Source organism: Mauremys mutica, chromosome 1 (genome assembly GCF_020497125.1).
Source record: "Mauremys mutica isolate MM-2020 ecotype Southern chromosome 1, ASM2049712v1, whole genome shotgun sequence".
Classification (NCBI taxonomy): domain Eukaryota; kingdom Metazoa; phylum Chordata; order Testudines; family Geoemydidae; genus Mauremys; species Mauremys mutica.
The window spans coordinates 326,991,598-327,005,329 of NC_059072.1; the positions used below are offsets into that span (position 1 = coordinate 326,991,598).

The 13,732-nt window shown below is 39.6% G+C and overlaps 1 protein-coding gene across 1 annotated transcript in view; it reads right to left on the reverse strand.

Annotated features, from left to right (window-relative positions):
• The window catches only part of DDX10 (DEAD-box helicase 10), a 334,053-nt gene that overhangs the window by 126,628 nt on the left and 193,693 nt on the right, over positions 1–13,732 (reverse strand). Inside the window, exon 14 of the mRNA XM_045018285.1 lies at positions 2,991–3,104. Coding sequence (XP_044874220.1) covers positions 2,991–3,104 — 114 coding nt within the window. The remainder of the gene's footprint in view (positions 1–2,990; positions 3,105–13,732) is intronic.

The following is a 13,732-nucleotide window of genomic DNA, read 5'->3' on the forward strand; positions in this document are numbered from 1 at the left end:
AATCTGAAGCCAAGAACTGTGCCTCATGACCACTGTTGAAGGATCACCCTGGCTGCCGAATCAGCTGTGTCCCACACCATTTGGAGGGAACACTGTGCCGCTGTAGTACCCTCCTCAACAAGGGCCCCTTGTTAGCTGGGTGTACAAGTATTCAAACCCCTTGGCTGGGACAAATACTTCTTTTCTTCCCTCTTGGAGATGGGTGAAATTGAGGATGGGGTTTGCCAGACGGCTTTGGAAAACTTTAATCATAGAATCAAAGAAGATTAGGGTTGGAAGAGACCTCAGGAGGTCATCTACTCCAACTCCCTGCTCAAAGCAGGACCAACCCCAACTAAATCATCCCAGCCAGGGCTTTATCAAGTCGGGCCTTAAAAACCTCTAAGGATGGAGATTCCACCACCTCCCTGGGTAACCCATTCCAGTGCTTCACCACGCTCCTAGTGAAATAACTCCAAAAACTGTTCTCTGTTGTGCTGCTGTTTAAACTATAATCCCCGTGCTCATTTTTAGTCTCTGTCCTCGTTGCTTTATGGTTCACTACACTGGACCACATGAAACACTTATCTGCCCACCAGCTAAATTTGAATGCTTTGTTCCTTCTCATACTTACAAGTACCAGTTTGGCCCAAAATAAATGAATCCTTTTCTCAAAGTTTCGTATCCAAGATTGTGTTTTTAAAACACACAACCAGGTCTAATTACCTCTGTGAATTATGAACTGACTTACTAAAGAACTGTAATTCATCGGCCAGAATTTAAGTCAGCTTTATGTCCAATTAGGCATATATATGAATTGGCCAGTTAAATGCACAACTGACCATTTGTGTATGCAATTACACCCAATTTACACACGCAATGGTGGTAACTGCATGCACAACTGTCTGGAAATTAAGGCTTGTATCTTTAAAGCCATGATTAATCTTTTCCAGTAGCCTTCCCCTGTGAGACTTCCTTAAGAGTTATTATAATAGCATTTCTATTTCATATTCTATACACAGTGCAGCTGCAGTCATGATCATCCTTCACATAAATTCATGAACAAGTCTTAATACATTGTCCTAATTATACAAACTGACAGACCAGCATCTATGATTCAGAATGCAAGAGAAATATTTTAAAGCACTTGCTAAAAAATTAAAGCAGAGAATTTCTATCATCTACTACACAAACTACACTACACCCCTCTAAGCGTTCACTTTTTGTTCCAAAACAGCATTAAAAATAACAGCATGTTAAATTATTTAAAAAGGCATTTAGATTTCAGCTTAATTTAAACAATTTTCGTATTTTCCCTCTGAAAACCCCTTACAAACACACACAATTTATCGCTACTAAAATGTGTATATGGATGGAATCACATGATCTTTTGGTTCACTACAGTATCTTGGAAATCCACGTGAATGCACTGAGCCTAATTTTCTACTGGTGTAACTCCACTAACCAGGCATTTTGTACATTATGTACCATAGCTATATAAAGGGCCTAGTTTAAATGTGTTTCTTGTTGAAGTATATACTTTAAAATTATTGAGGGAATTTTTCCATGTCTGAAATTAGTTATCGTTTTGAACAGACTCCTTCTATTAGTGAGGCCATCCTTAAAAGCTTTCAAATTTTGATAACTAAGTAACATTACCACAGTATCCCAATGTTCAGCATGCCTTGGGAATGTTATTTAGTTACAAAACGCAACTGAGAAATTTTTAAAGTGATCACTATATTTAGTTTACCTCCCATTAACTGATGAAATTGCTCTAATGCCAAAGCTCCCTTTTATCTCAACACAGAAAACAGAAAAACAAAGCAAACTTCTGATGTTTGGGAAATCATCTGTTAGAGAGATTTAATATTTAAGCAGCACTGAGGTTTGCTTGTTCGTGTTACACCGAAACAGAACTGGAGTGGTTAGCAATACACAGTAGTTCACATCTATATAAAAATCAATACATTTTTCCAAATGGTGTTAGGCTAGCCAATTAAATTACTAGAGTTCAATGCACAGCTACCTTCCCCCTATTTGGTATATAAACTTGGCACCTTCTTTACTCAGATGACATATGAAAGCTACAAATACTGGACATCTGAGAGAAAAATAAGGACACATCTTTTAATTCCACTGCCATACAAGGGATTGGTAGAACTTTTTTCAAGTGATAGCACTGGGATTTGACAGATCTTCCTTAAAAAACACCCGAGACTTTCCCTTCTGCAGTTGGGAAGGCCAGATTTCCAAAAGAGACCAAGAGCCTGCATTTAAACATCAGACTGTATGAAAAGTATTCAGTATACATCTGCTCCTATTGTTCTCAGTATAATTGGATTTAAATGGGAGCTCAGCTGTTTTGCAAATCTAGCTCCAATTATAAGCACAAAGTTCTTTTGAAAATCTGGGCCAAACTGAATAACTAGGGGCTTTTGGTTTTTTGAGGTTTATTAATTTCATTTTCAGGAGTTTGTTTTGTTTTTGTTTTTTTAAAGCAATTTGACTTTTATGTGGATGTCCAAAAATATGGGCTTTGGGGGCTCTCTTTGTATTATATTATATTACGCACATTACTCACAACAGTAGTATATACTGTAAAAGGAGTAATCTCTTTGTAATGTACCCTAGTGAGCTTTAACGTAGTACTGTTTCAAACAGCACTATGTTAAAACACATTAGGGAACCTTTAGTGCACACCAGCAGGGTCTCCATGGACCAATTAATGTACAACATGTTAGTGTACTTCAGAATTCACACCCCTGTTTTGAGCATTACTGCTCCATCTAGACAAGTCCTCAGAAACAAGTAACCATTTCCAATGTTTTTTCCAGTGGTTTGTTGGATAAACACAATTTTTTAAATTGAGGGTGTTTTATTAGTGTTTCCCAGTTAAAACCTAAAATCAGAAGCCCTGTGTATGACTCAGTTTGAACTATATTTGTTTTCACAGAAAATACAAATTCGGCTACCACCACTGTTTGCAGTGTATTTTGAACTCATCTTACCTCCCCATCTTCAGTAAAGACAATTTTTGTGTTGACTTTAAATTTCCTCTTCAATACTTTTTTGGCTTCTTTGGTTTTAGTTGTTTTCTTCTTCAATTTTGAATTCGAAGTATTCTGTATTTTAAAAAAGCAGATGGGAGAGAACATGGTTACTTTTTGTCAGAAAAGAATACACTAGGATTTAAACTTTAACTTCTGTTTATAGTATTAAGTAAAAAGCTATTTGTCAAAACATACACACTGCCCATATATGGCAACAGCCAAAGCACTCTAGATACAGACTGAGATATCATTGGCTAAAGCCATTGCCTTCCCTCGTCAGCATGACTAGCCAAACAATGGTTGGGCTGACTTGGAGCGCCTCAGTAGCGACTACTTCTCTCTCATGACAGGAAAGCAGCAAACAACAATGGTTGCTTCTACAGCTACCACCTTACATGGACTGCTACCATGACCTTGGTGTTACACTCAACTCCACCTACTTCTGGAGCATTCACCATGGGTCTGCTTGTGCGCACTTTGCAGGAGTTCAGGTACCTGAAGGGATGAGTAGACCCCATGGTGCTGGATGCCACCCATGGTGCAGCTCCTCCCAATCATGTGTGACAGGTGGCTATTGAGGAATGTCTTGCTCCACAACCCTTCCCTCCTGCACTCCATCCACAGTATGTAAGAAGTGGATGAACATATGTATGGGAGTGTTCAGATGAGAGAAAGAGTGTGGAGATTTACTGTTAAACAGCATTTATGTTTGCAGTTCCAACCCCTGCAGCATCTAGTTTCCATGTTAGATTCATCCCATTTAACAGAGAGCTTTCCAAGTGCAACAGAAACTATAACAGTGCACTCCGAGTGCAACAGTGAAATGATAACTAGGACGTTCAAAACAGTAAAATCCATTCACACCTCCCTACATGTTCTCCCATGACTACCATGGAATGAGCAGAGCTATCCAAAAAAAGTAACAATACAGTCAGCACAAACCCTGACCATTTATTTAATGCTATACCCATGTTTTCTGTTTGTTGTGCTTGAGATTTGTGAACTGATAGAACAACTACATTGCAAAAGTTGTTGGAAGAAAGGGAAGCCATAGATTTTGACAACAGGTAGGGAATAGCTGGGGCTTTCAGAATCTGGAGTAGTCTAAGCCCATGAAATAAGTACATTATCCCATGTTTCTGCTAAAATGATCAACAGTGAAATAGTTAATGTTGACTATTAAGATTGCCGTTTCAATTTCACAGGTAATCTGCTCCCATCCAGTGGCAAGGATTACATGGCCATAGAATCAACATAAGATGTGAGGTCCAGACCTCAGTAATTTGAGGGTGTTTTTAAATACAGAAGACATATTATTCAGGTACTAAGTGACATAGAATACACTCTTCCAGCAGATATCATCAGCTACAATTGCCAGCAGAGCAGGCATCTTATGGCAAAATGGATCACAAAGACACACTAGGAAGTATACATACATATCACTCATCATCCCTGAAAAACCAGTAACCTGAACAAAACCACTATTCAACCCAACAGGGATTTTCTGCGAACTGGTATCAATATTTGACAAGAGTGAGAAAAGGGGTCGCACAAATCTGAAGGAAACAATGGTTAGGAGAACCTGAAATTTTCAGTTATGTAATATTCTGCACTTACTGTACTACATTAAATATAAAGGGAAATGCAAAAATTCACCGGAGAAAGTAAATCTTCCTCATGGTCAGTACACTAATGCACTGAAAATAATGCACCGTAAAATAAAAAATGACAACCTTAGCAAAAGTGGGGAGAAAATGGCTTATGACACACTAATGTGCTATATTATCAGATGGTAACCACATCTATTATGACAACTAGTAACTGCAGCGGCACTTCTCTAATGAGAGAAGTATTGAAAAACTGTGCTGTCACCTACTTTTGTTGTGTTATGTAGCGATTACTAACTGGCCTTATACTCCTTTCCCTAACAGCTCAGCAAAGTGTGTCCTTCCCTCAATCTCATCACTTGCCCTGCAAATGCAGTGTGTTTGAGGCTCTGCTCAAGCATTATTCTACATAGGTGCTGAAACTAGGGATGCTGGGGGAGCTGTCATGCCTCCTGGCTTCAAGTGATTTCCATCATACACAGGGTTTACAGTTTGGTTCAACGGCTCTCAGCACCCAGACTATACAAATTGTTCTAGCAACCCTGTAATTCTATTTATCTTTATATTAAAGGGGAAGCCATAGGCTGGATCTCAAGCATCAGCCTATTTACATTCCACCACAAGACTATTTGGAGAAGCAAGAGGATTTGTCCTCACAGATTGTCAAATGTGCCTGTTACCTAGGGCATTTCTGGGCTCTCTCTTCTAGTTATCCCTCAGGGGTAGTTTGCTGTTCTGTATTCTGTCAGTAGGCAGAAATCGCCATCCTCTTCTCTTCCGGTTTGTGGCAATTATAAGCAAACACGAAAGCACTTTTGAATTTGTAATTCACACTAACAATCAAAGCCACAAAGTTAGCCAATGTATTTTTGTTAAACTAACCTGAAAAGCATTAAAGTGTTAGTTTGCTGCAGAAGATTTCCTACTTTATCCACCTTTTCTTGATGCAGCAAAGAAAACCACATAAGCAATATAACAATAAGAATTCTCTGGATGAGCTACTTAAAGATGTTTCTTCTTCAAGCTGCTAAAACAAATTTCTCTAAAACACTATTTTTACTTTAACATTTTATATAGTAATTTTACTATTTTTCTGCTTTCCATATTAAACTGTTACTTTTATTTGCCAATTATTTTTACATGTATTTTGCAATGTGATTGAACATATTTCAGAATAGATGCATCAGTTATTTGATTTTGTAAAATTAAATTTTTTAATCTGTGAGGTGTGTTTTAGCTCCTGATTGCTTAGATCAGGGGAAAAAATGTTTTCTCTAGCCCACAATCACAAGCTTCACTGCTAGAACATAGCTTCCAATGGGTCTTTTCAGCATGCATGGTGGTGCAATCCTTTTTTCATTTGCCCGACAGACTATAAGAAGTGAGGGTACATTTATATGGTATGCAGAGTCCTACAGAGGTATGGCAAGAAAAAAAAATGAAGGCTACATTTCTTATACCGTGCAGAGCTGGAAAATTTGGCATAGTTTCCATAAGTAACTCTTGCAACGTTATTGTGGTAAATGTAGTCCTAGTGAAAGATGCCAGATTAACAAACCCTAGAGACTGACATCCTATTTATCCACAAAACAGATAAGCATGAGCTTCCTCACACTACTTTTATTCGTATACCCTGCTCATCATTATGGTGTGAGGCAGACAGAACATTTCAGGGGTAGAGGGTAGCTAGCTCTCTATAGCCCAATTCAATCCTTAGTCTCTGCATGGTGCCAGTTAATACTACCTGTAATGTGGGAATTGAACTATAGCCAATTTATTTTACCCAAACCTTCAAAGACTATAATGGATAGAACATTGGACAGACTCAGAAGACCGGGGTTCTAGCCTTAACTCTGCCACTGCTGTGCTGAGTGACCATGGGCAAGTCACTTCATCTCTGTGCCTCGGTTTTCCCATTTGTAAAATGAGGATGAACCTGTCTTTCTTTGCAAAGTGCTCTGAGCTATTCTGATAAGTATTGCTATTTACTCCTGGGGGAATTCTGCACCACTGAACACGCACAAAATTCATGTCTGGTGCACAATTCCACTCCCCCCAACCCTCAGAAAATACATTCTGCATGAGAAGTGCTGTAGTTCTGCTTTTCGCTCACCAGAGCCCGCTTTGGCCCCAGATTAGCTGACTGACCAGCAGTAACAGCTAGCAGCCGACTGCATTCATTACAGCAGCTTGCCCGTGGAGACAGGTTAGGAGGCAGAGTAGGGTACACAGGGCTGCTAAGGGGTCACAGACTGGGGCTCTGAAGGGTTAGTGGGGGGAGAACAGACGGGGCCCTGGGCTCAGGAGCTAGTGGGGTGGCAGCACTGAGCCAGGGCTGAATGGGAGGGGGCTCCAGGGCCACATGTGATGGGGGGATTCAAGGAGACACAGGCAGATGTGCCTGACTGAATGGGAGAGGCTCGGGGTCAGCCAGAGTCTGCATGGGAGAGGCTCCCCAACAACATAACAATCCCTCCTCCCCTCCCCAAAAGAAACTGTTCCATATTTCTCCCACCCAGACCCAACAACCATACATGTTCAGTCCCAGCGTCCTTTCCTCTCTCTCTGCTCCTCCATTATCCCTGACTCCCCCAAGCCTTTGCACTGCTTCTGAGGGGTGCAGGAAATATGTTTCTGTATTGTAGTTTAAATGAATTACTCAAAGTTCTGTATTAATATGCCTAGTAAGAAATCAATTTGTCAAAAAAAAAAAAATCCTGATTTTGGGGGGGGGGGGCGGTGTCTGTATTGTTAGACATACTTGCTAACAAGTATTTTTTTTTTTAATTACCAAAATAATTGAAACTGGAGTGATTACATTGTGTTATTTTGACAAATAAAATATGCAGAATTTTGCAGAATTTTAAAATATTGTGTGCAGAACTTTTAATTTTTTGGTGTGGAATTCCCCCAAGAGTAATTATTGCACTTACTCTAGCTTCAAACTGATAGCCCACAAGCAAGAGGCTTATCCATTACCAGTGAGCTGAGCCATTAAGTTCATTCCCACCCCTTAGGTATGTTTATTTTTAAGTACAAGTGCATATTTATATATGCCATGATAGCATATTAAAAGCTATATTTGCAATAATATAATTGCACGTTTCTCTATGTATCTTTTTAAAAGAACAGGTAGTATTGAGTCAAACGTTCATTAAAACACATTATAGACAAGAAAGGAAATGTAACTTTAGAGAAAATAATGGTACAGCATCTCTACAATTATTGTAAATAGGGTTATGTAGTTGCTGTACTACAAACTAGAACTTCCTGCAACACTACAGGACCCAGCTACAAGTTTTGGGTTTGGGTCGGAAAATAACACAATCGTCTTGGGCTTAGGTCAGGTAGCCTCTGATGAACCTCTACTGCCTATGGAGGTCATCGCAGTGGTGGCAGTGGCTGTGCGCCCCACTCCTACTGCCACTTCGCTGCCCTGTGCACGCTGCAGAGCGTGTATGCCAAGCAGTTGCAGTGCCTCACTCTGCAGCACATATAGTACAGCAAAGGGTGGTGTCCAGCAAGAAGGGCACACAGCAAAGCACTCAAACCTCTCTGGCTCAGGTCAGGGGGGCTTGTGTTGGGCTTAAAAATTAGGCCTGGGCAAACCCTCTACTATAAACTCTGAAAACACTGCATATCAGAACGTAGCCAAGTAACGTCAGCCAATAACACAGAAAGACAAGAGAAAAAAATAAATCAAGTAGTAAAGGGATCCCATGGGTGAACTAAACCAATAAGTCTTCAAACAAGAACAGACTATGTCAGCAGTGAGTATGAGCACACGCTTTGAAATTGTTATTACATTATGAAATGAAGGAAAAACGGTAAAGAAAAAATGTGCAAAAATCTTATCTAACTGGAAGACTGCATGGTTTGTAATATTGACAAAAGAAAATGGGAAGCAACTAGCACCATCTTTTTATGAAAAAAGATACACTGTTATTCAGTAATCTAAAGATATAACATGGTCCATGGAATGAGTTAGGAACAACTATGTTCTAAGTCCAGTCACTAATATGAAAATCTTCAGGATTAAGTGCATCAAATTTGGCACCCAAAATTACAACCAGCTCCTATTTTCAGACGTGCTTAGTATACCTAAGACTGCAATTTACCTTAAAGAAGGGGGCAGGTACTCAGCACCTTTGAAAATGTAGGCCCCTAAAACCTCCCAGTCAAAGTCTTCACATGTATGAGGTGGGGATAATTGTTAAATGACCATACAGGTGTGTGGTGAGAATTAGCATCCTTAAAATACTACAGAGTTACTAAGTATTGGAAGGTAGATTCAGATTGGAATTTCTTTACCAAAATTCTATAAAATGCAGACAGTTACAGATCTAGATTATTTATCGGCAGCCTACATTTTCTCTTTTTTCTTGCACATGTACATGCCAGATGGTTTTTGCTGGATTATTAAATAGTTTCAAATTAAAATTAGCTTTTAGAAGCACAAAAAGTAGGAAATTAAGGAATCTTATTATATAATCATGAAGTTAAACTATGCTGTAGATATTCAAGGTCTTTAGTTTTCTCATGAGAAAAATCTAGTTCTTAACTTTGAGAGATCTGTTGGAAAGATATATTGGAATTGGAAAAGGTTCAGAGAGGGGCAACAAAAATGATTAGGGGTATGGAACAGCTTCCATATGAGGACAGATTAATAAGATTGGGGCTTTTCAGCTTGGAAAAGAGACAACTAAGGGGGGATATGATAGAGGTCTATAAAGTTCTGGCTGCTGTGGAGAAATTAAATACAGAAGTGTTATATATTCCTTCTTATAACACAAGAACTAGGGGTCACCAAATGAAATTAATAAACAGCAGATTTAGAACAAACAAAAGGAAGTATTTCTTCACACAACAGAGTCTACCTGTGGAAATCTTTGCCAAAAGCATGTTGTGAAGGCCAAGACTATAACAGGGTTCAAAAAAGAAACTAGATAAATTCATGGAGGATAGGTCCATCAATGGCTATTAGTCAGAATAGGCTGGGATGGTGTCCCTAGCCTCTGTTTGCCAGAAGCTGGTAATGGATGACAGGGGATGGATCACTTGATGATTACCAGTTCTGTTCATTCCCTCTGGGGCACCTGGCATTGGCCACTGTTGGAAGACAGGATACTGGGCTAGATGGACCTTTGGTCTGACCCAGTATGGCCATTCTTATGTTTTTTCTACACCAAACCACAGACAAAGGAAGAGATTTCTGAACAAAGATTTCTCTAGGCTTTTAGACATCAAATTTAATCGCCCTTAAAAATACAAATTTTACTGAGAAAATATTCTATAAGCAAGATCTCAGAATTTCCACTCATTTTAAACCATCTATTGTTACATCCCAAAGACATTCATTTAAAAAACACCACCGCAATAACTACTGATTGTGTAGAACCTCCTTGGCTACATTACTACAGATGCTCTGTATTGGCTCTGCCACAGACGTTCCCACAGCAATATGATTATCAATGGAGGATACTGTAGAAATGAGGGAACCAGTATTTTTTACTGTTTAATGGTCAAAACACAAATTCCAGTTGCTTGTTCACATTTCAATAAAATCTTAGAGCGCCATGACCAGACTCAATGAACACTTCCCAATGTATCTCCTTGGGTACATACTTATATGACCTCATTAGTTTAGTGTCAAGACCACCTACTGTCCCTTCCTGTACCTTTGCTTCAGATTTGGAGTTTTGATTGCTACAAAACTGCCAAGTGTGGGTGCTGAAAAATCAATTTTCATCTTTCGTTCCAACTCACTTAATAACAAGTCATTAGGTAAGGCAAGGTTTACAGCCTGTTAATCTGTAAAAATGAGCATAGTGTCTTCACCACAACAGCTGTCCAATGCCAGGGCTAAATTGTCATGATGGAGTAATCACTTCTATGTCATGTTAAGTATAGAATGTGTTATTGCTTTCCTACAGTCTTGGGATTTCTCCTCCATATTCCTGGGAAGAAAGGTCATGAACTCTCATTTTTCAGAAGCCACATAACATTATTATTTCATATTATTTTTACCCAGCATTCAACGGCAACTGCTGCTGAAAAACTTAAAATGGATTTGGTATTCAATTGCACACACTTGTTTTTATATTTCTCCAAGATGCTACCCAGTAGGAGTTAAGATATCCCCATGCTGAATATCACACTGCAGTTTAACTCTTCTGTCTAAGTTGTATATAGTTCTCACAACTCTTTCCCTCCTAGAAACTGCCACAGTCTCTCCAAAGAAAGTCTTCAAACCACAGGAAGAAGGACAGGGTGTCTTCATCTTTGTGCCATGTACAGCGTCCGCACATTGTTGGTACTAAACTAATCGACATTATAGTGTCCTGGCTCTCAGGAGAGACTTCCAGCAGAGGTCTTTGAGAGTCCATATCCTTCAGCTACTTGGCTGTGCCTTCTCTATGAAGCCCGGAACAGTCTAATTCCCACTCAGTCTCCATGGAACTGCGAGAGCCAAACCATTTCCCTCCTCCCTTATTCTGTGCTGGAGAAGGAAGAATATGGCTGAGTTCCCACCCCTTTTCTACGGATTCCCATAGACAAAACCAGCAGTGAGATGCAGCTTGCCTACTCCTCACATCTCTGTCTAGAACTCACAGCGAGAAGCAACGCAACCAGACTTCAAAGCCCACACCTCATTGTGAGTACAAGCAAAGGAGAGCTGGGGTAGCCAATACTCTCTGCTCCTCTCCCAACGACTCTGTGAAAGGCAGACCAGATGCCTGGTGGTGAGCGGCTTGCAGCAGCCATCATGTCTCATCTGTCTTGCCTCCACTTCTGCACTTCTCAACTTTTCTGTACTCCCCTCCCCCCACCCCCCCATTTGGTAATAGAAATCTGGTCCCAATACCAAGCTGGATCCATAGTCCTAGGGTCCTCTCCTGGCTACTCTGCCCTGTCTGACATAAGGCATGGCCTGAATTTGTTCTGTAGAGGAAGTGGAAGCAGGGTTTGGAAAATGCTCCAAACTTTAGTCCCCAGACTTTAAAAAGAAAACAAAACCAAAGGTCTTGGTTGCCGCCTTTATTTCCATTTTCAGGCTACATGCTTTTTAAAACAACTTAAAAAACAAGACTGAAATCTGTAGGTGCTAACCTAGAAACTTGCTAGGTATCAGTGCTCCGTAAGGTAGGCAGCAGTGATTAGCCTTTACCTGAACATTTGTGAAGATAAGGATCCAGCCAGATTTTGTATTCAAAAGACAAACAGTAGTGTTCATGTACCGCTCTATTTGCTACAGTACAAACTTTGAAAAGCGTCAGTCAAACATTAAGGCTGACATGATCCTGAATTTTGCAAATGATTGCCTTTCTAAGCTAGTATCATGGAAAACTCCAACAGAGATGCTGATATGGCACAATCAAGGGTATTTCAATAATTCTACACCCAGCACATATAAATCCTAAGGAACTTAACTTGCAACCAAAATAGTCAATATGTGCATTGTTTATTTTGTTTTCAAATCTATTATAAAAAGGCTAGATCTGATAGCGATCAATGTTTCACTATAAAGAAACTTATTCTTATAAGAAGAAACAATATACTTTGTGCACCTTTCTAAAATATTACAACAATCACCATCACCTAATACTGTACATGAAATTTCTGAGAGGTAACAGCTTTTCATTACTTCTGGGTCTATACTAAATATTGACAATCACTTGGTATGCAAAGAGCTAGAGATCAGCAGTTGACCAAATTATTCCCGAGATTTAGATTACCTGTTAGAACACAGAAATCCATGGGAACACCGGTATATGGGAGAACCCTGGACTGGGAGACCAATTCTGTTTTAGTAACTACTTGCTTTGATTGGGTTTTTGTTTATTTGAGGGAATATATATATAGACACACACACACACACACACACACACACACACACACACCATGAAAAATGGGGGTTGCCCTACCAACTCTAATGAGTAATCAATTAAGGTGGGCTATTATCAGTGGGAGAAAAAAAAACTTTTGTAGTCATAATCAGGATGGCCCATTTCAAACAGTTGACAAGAGGGTCTGAGTAACAATAGAGGGATAAATTAGCATGGGGAAATAGTTTTTCATTTGTGTAATGACCCATCCACTCCCAGTCTTTATTCAAGCCTAATTTAATGGTGTCCAGTTTGCAAATTAATTCCACTTCTGCAGTTTCTCATTGGAGTCTGTTTTTCAAGTTTTTTTGTTGAAGAAGAACTATGACTTTTAGGTCTGTAATTGAGTGTCCAGGGAGGTTGAAGCATTCTCTGACTGTTTTTTGAATGTTATGATTCTTGACATCTGATTTGAATCCATTTGTTCTTTTGCGTAGAGACTGTCTGGTTTGGCCAATGTACATGGCAGAGGGGCACTGTTGCCACATGATGGCATATATCACATTGGATTGGTAGATGTGCGGGTGAATGAGCCCTTGATGGTGTGACTGATGTGATTAGGTCCTAGGATGGTGTACCTTGAATAGATATGTGGACAGACTTGGCAAAGGGCTTTGTTGCAAGGATGGGTTCCTGGGTTAGTGTTTTTGTTAATAATATATGGAGATATACCTATCTCATAGAACTGGAAGGGACTCTGAAAGGTCATCGAGTCCAGCCCCCTGCCTTCACTAGGAGGACCAAGTACTGATTTTGCCCCAGATCCCTAGGTGACCCCCTCAAGGATGGGGCTCACAACCCTGGGTTTAGCAAACCAATGCTCAAACCACTAAGCTATTCCTCCCCCCCAGGGGTGTGTGGTTGCTGGTGGGAATTTTAAACACATTTCCATTAATCCTCTGGGATACAGGAATAATTTTCAAGCTCCTCTCAGTGAAAGTTGCAATCCATAGTTTCTGGAAGCAACTAAATATTTAACCTGGAATTACCTCAAATTTATGTAACCACAGTATAAATATTATAGTATTAAGTCACTTATACAAATAAACAATTCTCATGTATCAGCAAATTCAATGTATGTTATCTTACCAGAAAGTATTTATGAAAACTAGTATGACTGAAATGTCTCTAATAGGGTAAAATCAACAAGGACTAAGCAAGCATATTTTTAAATCTGTCATTAAAAGAGCTAATGTGGATGAAATCA